This window comes from Panthera onca, chromosome D4 (assembly GCF_046562875.1).
Source record: "Panthera onca isolate mPanOnc1 chromosome D4, mPanOnc1 haplotype 2, whole genome shotgun sequence".
NCBI classification, from domain to species: Eukaryota; Metazoa; Chordata; class Mammalia; order Carnivora; family Felidae; genus Panthera; species Panthera onca.
In genome coordinates, this window is record NC_138351.1 from 25,204,711 (window position 1) to 25,219,600 (window position 14,890).

Genomic DNA, 14,890 nt, shown 5'->3' on the forward strand with positions numbered 1-14,890 from the left:
TTACACTCCCAATGACAACGGTTTGAAAAATCCCAAGGCAATGAAGCGCAAGAGAAACAGGCCAAGCCAAAACGCCGAACTGAGCGCCTGCTTCGGTGAGACGTTCTGATCGAGACAGGAGGCACAGCTAGCCTGTAGGACTTGGAGGCCCTGGCTGGTTAAAGGTGCACGTGAAACATACAAACAAACGAAAAATACCTTGTGAGCTCTTCTTTAATCTTCAAGGGTTCATGTGGGTAGAATTTCACTCTAAAGCACATGGTGTATGGTGGATGAGCTGAAACATCATAAAGAAAAGGCATGAGAAAAGCAGCAAAAGACCATGGATTCCAACACACACAGGAAAGTCAGCTGTGAAGTTACAGCCTAGCTTGGGGGTGGGGGATGGGGGCCGGGGAGAAAGAGATTTTTCTGGAGGAAACAGATCTTATGCCCAGGGAAACAAAGCCACAGCGACAATTAAAGAAAACGCTTGACAGGACACCCAAAGCAAATGCGGGACACAGGCAACCTAGTCAGTTAGCACATCTTTCCACATCACGTTCTCTCCAGGTCACAGCTTCAAATGATATTCTTCCTTCAGATTCTTCCCACCCCCTTGTGACAGATAAATTGCCCGTTCAGGCCTTGGGCCTCGCAAAGTATTTTTCAGACTGTGAGGTGGAAAAATGACACGGCACATGACTAGTTTTCCCAAAATGATGGTGCCTTTGAACTAAAATCGCGATTTTAAAAATGATTTTAAAAATGAGTCAGCCATGCACAGATTCTACTTTGTATACATTTTTGATATTATTTTGGTATTATCTACGAGGCAGTCACTATGAAAATAAACGCTTTTATAACTGCCTGATTTCTATAAATCGAGATAGCAGTCTGATATTCCGATTGAGGTTCATGATTCTAGAATGTTCTAATTGCATTAAGTATCTGGAACTCAAGGACCAACTAAGTGATTCTGCAGGACTTCTGACATCCTTAATTATGAAACCACTGTTGACTTGAAATATTAATCTAATAAATGCACACAAGTGTAGTAAGATGCATTCAAATTCCAAACAGCACATAAAATGCACCCCTTAAAATTAAAGAAATACGACAGTTAGTATAATTATTTCTATGGATCTCAAATACCCACTCATGTTTTGCTTTTGTATCAGTATGGCTACTTGGGATGAGCTCTGACTCTACACCCAAATGCAAACAGGAAACAGTGTCCTATTCTTGTCCAAGAATCCTCTTTCATAATAAGGAGAGGTTAAATACCCAGCCATCTCTATAATGCCTGGGGCTATTCTGTATGTAGACAAATGATGTAGAGAGAACTATCAGCATCAAATATGAATGCATATTGAGTATAATTTAATATGGAAAACAGTTCTTAAAAATAATTTGAAAGAAAGCATCCAAATCACAGGAAAACACAGAAGCATCTTTCTGGCCATCTCAGCAGAGACAAACCGATTATACACATACACCCACACACACAGATGTCAGAGCTCTTTCCATTCAATGCCCTACTTCCCCACTAGGAACTAGCAAATTTCCTGAGTTGGATGCTTCTAACCCAACCCTGTGTTCCCTGGATTTAAGGAAACATTTTTTCTGGAGCACTAGGAGAAAATAAACACCAGCAAAGAAACAACGAAGAAAAAATACAAATGATTCTCCAGTCATTCATCTTTCATGATATCTAGAAGTTCAGTTTTAACTCAAAATATTTAATCTTTACACATTCCCCAGATTTAATGTGTTTAAGTCACCACCTTTAAAGGATTAGAGCTGATGGTTTTTCATTAGGAAACCTCTGGGCTGTCTTTAATAGAAAGGTTGAGACCGTTTTTATAAGACAAGAACAACGGAGCAAACAATGGAAACAGCATAAAAAAGGAATTTTTCTTTATAGCTTCTTTTATTAGTCTTCAAAATTAATACATGTTTAAGCACAACCAATGAAGATAATCGATAGACAGACAGATGGATAGATAATAGATTGATAGACGGACAGATAACAGATGGACAGATGGATGGATAGACAGATGGATGAATGGATAAACCATCCCCTTTCATTTTCCTTCTTTGTCTCTATTCCTGTCCCTTCTGTCTCTCAGGTCCCCACCCACTTTGCCCTTCCAACTCTCCAACCACTGTCAACAATTTCACCTATAGGCTTCCATCCTTTTTGCCATACTCATACAAATATATGCCAATATGATCACATATGTAAGGGATTTTTTTATAACTTATTCTCACAAAAGGAGATCACGCTACATGTTTCTCTTGCTTTTCTCACTTAACTATACTCTTCCCATCCTTCTAGGACAGTAGTCATAGATCCAACTCGTTGTCTATATTAACTGCATAATAGTTCATATTACGGATACATCTGAATTCATTCCACTATTTTCTTTTAATTGTCATTCAGGTTGCTTCGACATTTCTGTAATATTTTTATATACACCCTTGTGCATATTTCATCAAGTATTTATATTTTTATTTCTATAATACAGACTTCCAAATTTGGAATTGTTGGGTCAGTAGGTACATGCAAATGTTTTAAAGGGAGCTGAAAAAATAAAAGCCCACTGAAAGCAAACTGGGGAAAGAAGGATCACAGAAGAGGACTCCAAACTAGAGCTGTCATTTTCTCTTCCTCCTGGTCAGCATATCTGCTTACTGTGCCCTAGGCTGGCTTTAGTAGGTATCTGAGCTCACTGGCTACAAATCAGGACTCTTGACTTTGCCTAAGGAATCAGGCACTGAGGCTCAGACAGCTCCCCAGGCAACCATCTTTGAACACCCCTCACTGTAGGAAGTCCAGCCCAGGCATCCTCGTTCTCAGCCTCAGGCTCCAGAATGGTCTAATGCTTCTCCCACATGCAAAGCCCTTCCCTCATTTGGAGGAAGTTCTTAAGTAGTACTTATGGTCCTTCTGAGTCTTCTCGATAATAAACATCCTCCATTCTTCAACTGCTCTTCACATGAAACAGTTTGGAGTGCCCCATTCTGGGTATATTCTTGTCTATTTCCTCAAGCACCCCCCAGGGACTGCCACATCCACTAGGGTAAGGGGAACATCACCAGCCTCAGTTTGGACATAACTGTTGCTCCCCTTCACGAGCCTCATCTCATTGTCGATTCACTCTGAGTTTCAAATTGGCCAACACTCTTCATCTTTTTCATATATGCTGTTGCTAAGTCACACAGAAAGTCACATCTGACATCTTCCATTTTCTAGGATGTGATCATGGAAAAAATTAATACAAGGTACTGGGGATACACTCACCACCAGACCCATTATCAGAGAAGGGATGAGAGCACGCAGCAGAAAAAAGAGACAACGTCAAGTCTGAAATTTTCTATCCATTTTCTTCTACCATCATATATACCCCTACTGTGTCTTTCTCTCATATTGATCCAGCATTATTGACCCCGTGTTACCAATAAAAGAAAAAGAGTTTCCCCATAAGTTAAAAGGAGCACATGACTTTGACATAGTGAACCATATATTGCACCAGGGATCTGAGCTGATGAGAAGTTCAACCTCCTTGCCCAGGCCTGAAAAAGTCAATGTGGCAACAGGCTTCTCCTTGAGAAACTCTCTTAAGGCTCTGGATGCAAAATTATATTACAAACCAAATAAGTTAAGGAATGCTTTTTGACCGGGCTGGATCAGGATGAAAAGATAAATAATTTCTCCCCCAAAATGTTAATCTAGTTATGGATGACAAGATTTATGAGGGTGTGGAGCTATATATCTTGTTCAACTTTTTACCCCCAGAGCTAATTATTGATAAAAGATGGACTCTGTCTGGCTGAATGAATGATTAACCCCAAACTTTGAGGCAGATGTCAAAACAAAACAAAACAAAACAAAACAAAACAAACAAACAAACAAAAAACAACCATGCCCTACCATCACCATTCATCCCATCAAAATACTGGTCTAGAAGGCCCACCATGGTCTGAGTTATTACAGCAATTCCTAGGATTGAGATTTTTGAAAACTTCTGACCCTATATTTCAATTTCTGCCCTTCAACATCTGGAACAAATTCAGGGACTCTAGAGTTGGTTGGAATAGCTATTTCTAGAGGGAGGATTAATTAATTCAATCAACAAATGCTTATTGAGGACCTACTAGGTATTAGGCACAAGTTCAGATGTACAAGTAAGAGTAGCTATAAAAAGACAAAAGTTAGGTCTTCATGGAAGACATATTCTAGTGGAATAAACAGGCATACAATCAAAATTAATAAGTGAAATAAATAGGTCATTAGAAGGTCATAAATGCTATGATCAACAGAAAATAAAGAATAAAGCAGAAAGGATTTAAGGGGTGAAAAAAGACCACCCCCACCTCTGTTCCCTTTTACCCTCCCCACTATGACTAAATCCATGCAGGTAAGTGCAATTCTCTTTACTACCGTCCAGAAAACCAAAGAAGGGAAGAAATACGATTTAAAATGTTATGTCATTAAACCAGGGGATAGGGGAAAAGTCACTCCCAAAAGTGCTGGCACTGGTTTGGAGCACTGGCACGCACCCACACTAACTGGGTAACTAACTGTAAAAGTGAAACTGGTAACCAAAGTGTTAATGGGACTAACAAGTACAACTGTAACTCGTAACCCAAATCTGCTTTTCTCGGAATACAGCCTGCAGCCATGTTTCCATAGATGGCATTCTTACCTGAGACCACGATAGCAAAATGTTAATTTAATTGTTTTGCACAGACTCAAGGCTTTACCGTGAAACTGGCCAGAACCAGTCAAACTACTGGCCATCTCTTTGAGCATGTGTGTGAGTCCAATGGATGCACTTTTGACACAGAAGCACCTAAAACTCAACCCTTAGATCATACTAAGGATGCCACTGACAACGTAGGCAGAAGATCCCGACAGGTACAGAAAACAAGTCCCCTACTTATTACCGGATTCTGAAGTTACGTAGCTCCTCTCCTCTATACCCAGGTCCTTCTTCCTTTGCCTTTAAGTATCCCTGATTCTCCTGCTTTGAGGAGGCAGATCTGCAGCTCGCCCCCTGCAAACATCTCCTTGTTTGGTTACCTCTCCAATAAACCCTTTCCTTGCTGCATATCTGATGTCTCAGTGATTGGTTTTGCTGTGTATTGGGTAAATGAACTTGGATTTGTGTACAAAAGGAGCCTTCCCACGATCAACCTGGCAGCTGGCTGGGACATGTCTAAATGTCCTGTTTATAAATGGCTGTTCCCTTGTAGAGATGAGCCTATTCCCTTCTCCAAGAGACTACAGGTCTATGCCATTCCAACTTCCACACCTTCTTATCCTTAAGCTACAGGAGTAAAAGGATGAAGGATGACTCTTATCTGTGCCAACCATTTGGTACATGATCAGTACCTGGAAACATCTGATAAAGGAGCTACCCAGGGAACAGGAACCACCAGACGTGGAGCCCACACCCTGAACTGGGACCCTATACCATGGTGTCATCATGAACAGCCACTGTGTGTCTTTACTAGACCAGGCAGCATGGTGGCCCCATGGGGGAAGACGCTGTAGCCCATTTCTACTGAGGTTCTAAGGCTTCGGCATCAGTGACAGGGGCACACAGGGTGGAGGTAACCTCAAATCTCCCAAGGGATGAGTCCCCAGATTTGGAGGGGGACTTCCAACAGTGACTTCGAGCAAGCCACCTACATTCTCAGTTTCCTGCTCTGGAAGAGGGGACAGCACCAGGGGCCACATCTACCTTGCACAGGTGTTTGTACAGGCCCTTGGCAAGTGCACATGGCACACTACCTAAATATGAACTTTCGTTTCATTGGGATGTTTAGCCTACTCCTACTGGAAGAAGAGAAGGATATGAAGAGTTGGAAATGAGAAAAAGAAATGGAGAAGCCTGAATTGAATTCAGCTGAGAAACATTTACTCAGCCACGTAAGTGCTAAAAACGAGAATACCACTGAGTAGCAGAGGAGGGGGGAAATGCCAAAATCCACTTTAAAAATGCCTGGAGCATGTAACTGCACTGAGAATAACAGGGCCCCTGTCTCACAGAGGTCCGTTACCTGCCAGACGAGGGCTGGGGAGGCCAAGCGTCTCCATAGGACAGCTCAGTGGCCCCTTTGGGCATCAGCAGATCCCAGGTATTATCATTTGGGTAGCTGGTTAACACAGAACACGGGGAGAGGAACAGCCATTTATAAGGCAGAGACAGATTTTCTCATCTCCACTTTGAGATCTTGCCCAGAAATGGGGTTGGGGTGTGCAAGGATTAGCTGAGCAGGGTCCTGGGTGAAAACGAAAAAAACTACTTTCTATTTTTAACCAATGACTGTTATCAAATATTTATAAGAACAATTAGGGTTTGGGGGAGGTTTTTTCGAGAGGAACATCACTTAGCGGCCTGTCATAAAAGGAGTCTTCCTCCAATCGTGGTGTAGAGCTATAGGAAAACAAAAAGCATAACTGTAGGGACATACATATAAACACATGATCTTTATCATAAACACTCAGGCTGACACCTATGAAGAATCCACCCCCCAAACTCCTTTAAACTGCAGTTGAAGCTTAGAGCTGGTGGCTCCAGCAGATGTTAGGGCAACTCTTATAACTTGGACTATGTCTCTCCTGGGACTCCACGGCAGGGGCAGGGGCAGGGGCGGGGGGCACCGATCAATCTGTCAGATTTTAAGACTTAGGAGAAACACTGCAAAGGGCTTATTGTTGCCAACAAGACCTCTAGAGCCTGCAAACAGGAGGCTCGTTTCCCAAAGGGCCCCTAGCAGGCATCAGAGACTCCTGGTCTTCTCAGCACCACCAATACCTTTTTTTACTCTTAACCAAATGAACAATGTCCCTCCTGTGTCTTTCGGGGAGGGAGGCAGGGGCTTTACAGTGAGAACCGAGGGGCACACCGCACTTCATTGTGCATACAGCATGCATAGTGACACCAATGGATTTATCGGTGCTGTCTCTTCTACGAACCACTCAGGAGCACAAACTCTGTGCACATGCGCAAAAGGACACTTGAGCACCAAAAGGGCAGAGTATTACTCACTCATTCAACGAACTGTAACTCTTGGGATGTTTTAACGAGCCAGCCGGAGAACTGCTCTCTTAACGACTGCTCTCTTCTCGCTGGAAACGATTATGATCTTGCCGCGACAACTGTTACTATCATCATCATCAAGATGATAATCCCTCCGTCATTCTTCCACTGATATGACAACCAGCAGCCTCCAAGATGCTACTGGCACTGTGTTGCCTCTACTTCCAAAGCAGAGAGGGTTGGTTGTTTTTTTTTTCTTCATTGTATTTAATTCAACCTCCTCCTGTTACAGTTCTCTTAGGTTGGAATCACACAGGCAGACGCGCCCACACACACAAATGGATGCACTGAGAACTTCATAGGGGATCCTGGATCACCAAGCCGCTGCTTCACAAACGCTTGCTCTCGGAACTCTCTGGCTGCCTGTGCTGTTCAGGAGAAGCTCTAACAGGGACTTTGGTCCACCACTTCTAATCTCAAGTTCAGCATTGGGACAAACTGCTACGGCCAAACTGAAAACTCTCAGCTTCCATTTCCTTCTCTGTAAAATGGGGATAATAATGGAACCAACCACCCAGATTAAGGATCAGTGAACTTTTACTTTTGACTTTGCGGGATTCAAGGGCTCTGTCTCAACTACTCTGCTCAGCTGGCGTAAGGCAAAAGCAACAACAGACAAGATGTAGATCAATGGCATGGCTGTGTTCCAATATGACACTGAAATCTGAATTTCAGATCATCTTCACAGATCACAAAGTCTTGTCTTTTGCTTCCCCCTCCCCAACCATTTAAAACTATGAAACCTACTTTTAGTCAATAGGCCATAAAAAACAGATGGCAGGCTGCTTTTGGCCTCAGGGCCATAGTTCGTTGATCCCTGATATAGAGCCCATGATGAGGAGTATATGAGTTAATGACATAAAGCTCTCAGCAGACTGTCTGAGACCTAAGTACTCAACCCATAGGATTTGTTACTATTCTAGAGGACAAAAAAGAAACTGATGTAGATGAGGGAAAGCCCTTCAACTTGACCTAGACCTACATAAGCATACCTCAGAGCTACCGTGGGTTGGTTCTAGACCACCACAATAAAGCAAATATCTCAATAAAGTCAGTCAAATGAATTTTTTGGTTTCCCCACTTTGCTCCCTGAGAGCAGGGTGCAATGACCTGAGAATTTTAGCAAAACAAAAACAAAAACAAAAAGTTAGCAAAAGTACATGAAACTGAAGGCAGGAGATCCAGGTGTCTGCTTGCTGCAGATGTTGTATAACTAACTACACCCTGAGGAATCATGTCGGTAGGTGTGAATCAACTAGTAATGATGATAATTATAAAAGCCAAGTTCAATGACTTATGTAACTGCATACTAAGATTTTATACTATAAAATTGCATCCAAAAATGAGGCATTATAAAGGATTTCCAACCAAATGGAAAGAGACCTGAATAAAACCACCTACTTGACCCATGTTTGCATTGCCTCCAGTACTCCCATTCCAAGCATGGAATCTCCTGGTCCATCGGGGTTATCATTCACACATTTAGACCACTCACACATGTATAGGTTTGAATTGTGTGGCCCGGGAAACAACATGGGTGCTCCTGAAGGTAGAAAGAAGCCCCTGGAAGGTATCTAGCAGTGATTCAAGGGTGATGCTCTTTTCCTTCTGCTCTCTCCGATACCCCATCCCCTCCCTCCTTCCAAAGAGGAGGGGTATTGGGTCCTCCCTGAAGCCCAAGAACTGACCATTATACCCAGTAAAAATGACATCAGTGTCACCAACCATACCATAAGGACAAGCCTAAAAATTATCAGTCTGTGACTTACCACATGTGCATATCATTTAGAATTGCACACCATAATTTAAGGGTGTTTTTTTTTTTTTGTCATGACTCTCACTACCATCATTTCTTTCCATATTGGAAATAACACAAGAGTGCGACATGAAGACCACTTATAGGCCCAGACTGTAAGGACTTTCTGATACAAGGACCAAATGTGGGAATTTTCAGTGAAACAGTTGTACCTGGAAGAAAAAGAGATACCATGCCAAACCTACTGAGCTATCACTAGAATAACAGAAGCTGGCTTCCAAAGCTGGAGAGAAGCAATGGAATGAAGAAAGCTGGAAAGAATGAAAACAGCCACAACTAAACCACAACAGCTGGAGACCTACAGTTACTTGATTTATGCAATGGGTTTTCATCAGGTGTGTGTTTTGATTTGTTTTTAAAGAACACGACAGTCGATCTTCTTTTACCTGGTCCCTAAAAGGAACATTTTTGATTCTAGTCCACAAGCATTTATTAGGTACTGATTACATGCATAGCCCTAGCTTAAGCCATGGACCAGGTGAAGAAATCTTCCAAATTAAATACAGGGGATATGATTAGACAAGTATATAATGAGGCCAATGGGACAGGCCGCCCCAAGAGGTCAGAGATGGGGTTACTGTCACTATGGGTGTCTGGAGAAGTAAAATGTATGAAACTTTACTATCAGAGGCATATGATCGAGGTCTGCAAGAAAGAACACATACAACAAGTGGGGAAATGAGCCACAAAGCAAAAGCATGAAGGTAACTGAAAGAATAAACAGAAACATTAAAGGATGTGGGAGATCTGAGTGGAGGTCACTCAGTGCAGTGGGCTGGGTAGTGTTCCCTGGGAAATTCCTGCCCACCTAGAACATCAAAATATAACCCTATTTGGAAATAGGGTCTTCACAGATGTAATTAACATGAAGTCCTACTGGGTTAGAGTGATCCCTAAAGCCAATGACTGTTACCTTTGTAAGAGAAAGGAAACAGACTTGGACACAGACACAGAGAAACACAGGGAGAAAGTGATACGAAGATGGCGATAGGAATTGGAATGATACAGCTACAAGCCAGGGAAGGAACACCAAGGCCAGCCAGCAACCACCAAGAGCAAGAAGAGGCAAGGAAGAATTCTCTCCTAGAGCCTTCAGAGGGAGCATGGCCCTGCTGATACCTTGAGTTCAGACTTCCAGTCTCCACAACTGTGAGAAAATGGATTTCTGTTTTTCTAAGCCACCCAGTGGGGATAGTTTTGTTATGGCAGCCCTCGAGGAAACCAACGTACTCAGCAAACAGAGTCACTGGAAGAACAAAACCGGTGGCAGGCAGGCATCCAAACTGGCCTCGTGGATAGGTATGGGACCTACGGTTTTTCTCCTTCTGTTCCTCACCCCAGAGCAAAAATCTAGGCTCCTTGTACTCTCTCTGTATGCTGCAGAAGAAGATACATTCCCCTTTGAGGAAATTATTCAGCAGCAAGGGGACTATTCAGTAGATTAGCCTCAAGGGGTGCTGGAAAGCTAAAGAATGCCACATAAATACAAAGTTTCACAAAGAGCGCCATCAGAGAGAGAAATTACATGCCCTCTCAGGCTTCCAGGCAGAGCCGTCATAACTTCAGGGAAGGAACGCTCCAGACACCAGCCAGCAAACTTGACTCGACATTGCTCTATGGCTGAGTTACACCATGTATTATGCAGAAGCTGGCGGTAATCCCCATCCTGATTTGCATGCAGAAGCCACTGTCAAGCACCCCTGTTCCTTCAGGGTGCTTGGCAGCAGCACAGTGTCTGAGAAATAGAGCAAGAAGGTGATCTTAACTACCCAGCGGAGCTAATCAGGTACCAGCCAGGATTAAGCAGAGAACCTCCCTGGAGGTGAGCCTTCTTTCATCTAGGTATGTTTTTGCTATAGCAGATTTTTTTTTTTATTTTTATGCTTATTTATTTGGGGGGGGGGGGGGAGAGCATGAGTGGGGGAGGGGCAGAGAGAGAGGAAGACACAGAATCTGAAGCAGGCTCCAGGCTCAGAGCTGTAGGCACAGAGCCCGACGCGGACCCATGAACCGCAAGACCATGACCTGAGCCTAAATCGGATGCTTCACCGACTGAGCCACCTGGGCGCCCTTCTATAGTACATTCTTAATGCATAATGAACTTTGATTCCTCCCTTCCTCACTCCCCACTTCTCTCCCCCCTAACTTTCCCTCTCCCTCTCTTTCTCAATTTTTACATAAAACAGTCTCTCCTTCTGTTTGTTTTCTCTTTATTACCAAGAGATCTAGGAAAATATTCTCATTGTAAAAGATATGAGTAGGGGTACCTGGGTGGCTCAGACCATTAAGCATCCGACTCTTGATTTCGGCTCAGGTTATGGTCCCATGGTTCATAGGTTTGAGCCCTGCATCAGGCTCTGTGCTGAGCATGGAGCCTGCTTGGGATTCTCTCTCTCTCTCTCTCTCTCTCTCTCTCTCACACACACACACACACACACACACACACACACAATAAACTTTAAAAAAAGGATCTGAGTAAAACATATAAATACTTAAAAATATGCAGTTATTTTGAGAGAGAGAGAGAGAGAGAGAGAGAGAGAGATAATGAGAATGCAAGCAGGAGAGGGGCAGGGGGAGAGAGAAGAGAGAGAAGACACACACACACACACACACACACACACACACACACAGAGAGAGAGAGAGAGAGAGAGAGAGAGAGAGAGAGAGAGGATCCCAAACAGGCTCCATGCACAGAGCCAGACGCAGGGCTCAAACCCACCAACCACAAGATCACAACCTGAGCCAAAATCAAGAGTCAGATGCTTAACCAACTGAGCCACTCAAGTGCCCCCAAAATATAACTATATATAATAGAATGTATTTTGTCACCTCCCTCTACCCTACTCTCTTCCCCTGAGGTAACCAGTTAGTACAGACGTTTGCAGAATTTCTCTGCACTTACATATTCATCTAAAATAATCTGTTTAGGGGCACCTGGGTGGCTTGGTCGGTTAAGCGTCCGACTTTGGCTCAGGTCATGATCTCGTGATTTGTGAGCTCGTGCCCCACGTCGGGCTCTGTACTGACAGCTTGGAGCCTGGAGCCTGCTTTAAATTCTGTGTCTTCCTCTCTCTGACCCTCCCCCGTTCATGCTCTGTCTCTCTCTGTCTCAAAAATAAATAAACATTGAAAAAAAATTTTTTTAATAAAATAAAATAATCTGTTTATTTTCATATATAGGGATCATTCTCTAGGTGGTATCTTTAACTGCTTTCTTAACTCCAAGATCTATCTAATAAATTTTTCAGTGTCAATACTACAGGCTAATGACTGTCTGTATTCCACAATTTATTCAGCCTTGCCAAAATTACAGGCTTTTCATTTCTTCCAATTCTCGGTGCTATAAGCAACACTACAACAGATATCCTTGCATTAATATATACCTGTGCTTGGATAAACTTTGCTTTCAATAGATTCATGGAGATGAGTTCATTGGATCAAAAGACATAGGCATTTTTTTAAACACATCTACACTTTTACTTCTGATTTACACTTTAAACATCCTAGGTACTTTCTTTGAATTCACCACTTAGTCTCATAAATTTTGATGTTGAATATTGTTAATCATTCTAAACTAACCTATGAAGCATATCATTGCACAGTGCAAAATTAAAATTCAAGAATCTCCTATACAAAGCAGTTTATTCTACACAGAGAGAAAGTTAACTCATCAGATGAGTCCAAATGAGCGATGGCTGATGCCTTTAGAGAGAATTTTAATTCAACAACAAAAATGTAATCAAATCAGCTAAAACATAATTTTTATATTACCTTCCAGCTACTTTTTTGAGCGCTTTGACAAAAATGAAAGAACTAAAAGGAATCCAATGGCTAAATTACCACCATTTTGTTATAGTTCTTCACTTATTATGCCCAGGACAGATCATTTGTCATTAGCATGTGAGGGACGCAGACATCTTTAATCTAGAAAGATATGTCCAAATTTCCCTCCCAAATGGCTTTTCTAGTTTATACGCCCCCACCAGAAGTGTTGCCCTTATCCTCATCAATTGGATATTATCAGTATTAACCATTTTCCCAGTGTAACAAAAAATACCTTAATTTACATTTTCCTTGTTACTAATGATATTGAGCACCTGTTTATGAGTTTCCTGGCCATTTATTTTTATTCCTTCTACGGGTCTTTACACATTTTTTATTGAGTTGTTTATCTTTGGGTTTATACCATCACACTTTATAGATTCTGCATATTTACGACTCGTTAGGTAGTTGGCAAATGCTCTTCCATTATTTATTTTGCTTGTGCTTTAATTTATTTATAATTTGTTTTATACTCATTCACTCGACAAATATTTACTGAAAATCTACTGCTCATTTGCAGTAGCAAAGCAAATATTCTGGTACATGAGTTTAATTTTTCCACAAATTTGTCAGCATTTTGCTTCATTATTTCTGTTTTTTATATTTTCCTTAGGAAGCCCTATTCCACAATTATAAGAAATAGTCCTGAATTTTTACCTAAAACTTGTATAGATGATTAAATATATTGGGCTTTTGAATTTATCAGGAATTAATCCCATGGTGTGAGGTAGGTCTTTAGCTTCTTTTCTTTTTCCAAGTGGAAAGGCAATCCATAAAATCATGCCTTGAAATCCATCTTTCTGATAGGAAATACAATCTTTATCATAACCCATATTCTCACAAATAATAGGTCAGTTTGAAGGGTTTTTTTCTTTTTCTGTTTGGTTTCTTTTCCTATTCCTGTGTCTATCTTAACGTGTCTATCACGAGGACTCAATAATTATAGCTCATATGCCTTGATTTGCTACCTAATAAAACAAGGACCCTATCATTGTTCTTTTTCACATATTTATCAGCTATTCCGAAGCATTTTCTTTTGTAAATGAGCCTTTTTCACATTTTTTTAAATGTTTATTTTGAGAGAAAGAGAGACAGACAGACAGACAGATAGACCATGAACAGGGAACGGCAGAGAGAGAGGGAGCCACAGAATCCGAAGAAGCAGGCTTCAGGCTCTGAGCTGTCAGCACAGAGCCTGACATAGGGCTCAAACTCACAAACCATGAGATCATGACCTGAGCTGAAGTTAACGCTTAACCGACTGAGCCACCCAGATGCCACTGTAAATGAGCTTTAGAATCAGTTTGTTAAATGCCATAAGGGATCTCATTGATATTTTGATCTGAAAATTATCTGAAGGTATGCATTAATTTGCAAAAAAAATTGACCTTCGCAATATCAAATGGAAGCTAAGAAGTCTCCATTTACTGAACTCTTTTTATCTACTCCACAATAAAATTTCAAAATTTATATAGATTTTGCACATTTCTTGTTATATTTATTTGTGAGTAATTTATGTTTTTATTTGTTATTGCTATTGTAAGCAATAGCCCTTTTTCCCATTACATTTCAGAAATAGTTGCTGCTTATGAATAAGTATTGTTTCAGGATATTAATCTTGTATCCAAGGACAAAAACCAGTATCAATTGTGGGTAGGGGGTGAGGAAGGAAGACAAGTAGAGAGCCTGGAGAGACCCAGAGGACACAACCACATTTAAGATGCTATATGGAGCTATGCAAAGGCATCCAGCACCCCTGAACACCCTAGATTGGCTGAACAGAGTGAGGCATGGGAGCAAGACAAAGAAATCCTGGAGTAGTTTGGGGAAGTGTTGTGTTACGACTTTGAAGGACACTGAAGGACACTGTGAGTGTCAGTGAAGGACACTGAAGAAATGGCCCCATGCTGTGTTTAAGCAGAGGAGCACCTTACATGGTGTACATAAGTTTTCCTGAGGCTGAAGCATGGCACAGAAGAGGCTGAGCAGTGTCTGCCTGTCCCAGTGGTAAATACAGAAGTGCTAAGAGCCAGTGAGTGAAAGGTACCTGGAGAGGGCACCACCAGAGTGACACTCTGTAGACGTGCAGGGCAAGACCATGGCCAGGAGCACAGGTCTTAGCAGCATATGCCAGCACACACTGAGAGGCCAAATG

The 14,890-nt window shown here is 41.8% G+C and overlaps 1 protein-coding gene across 2 annotated transcripts in view; it reads right to left on the reverse strand.

Annotated features, from left to right (window-relative positions):
* Window positions 1-14,890, reverse strand: part of FRMD3 (FERM domain containing 3) — a 310,403-nt gene that overhangs the window by 119,675 nt on the left and 175,838 nt on the right. For both annotated transcript variants that reach the window (XM_060609959.3, XM_060609958.3), the window contains exon 4: window positions 199-277. In XM_060609959.3, coding sequence (XP_060465942.1) covers window positions 199-277 — 79 coding nt within the window. The remainder of the gene's footprint in view (window positions 1-198; window positions 278-14,890) is intronic.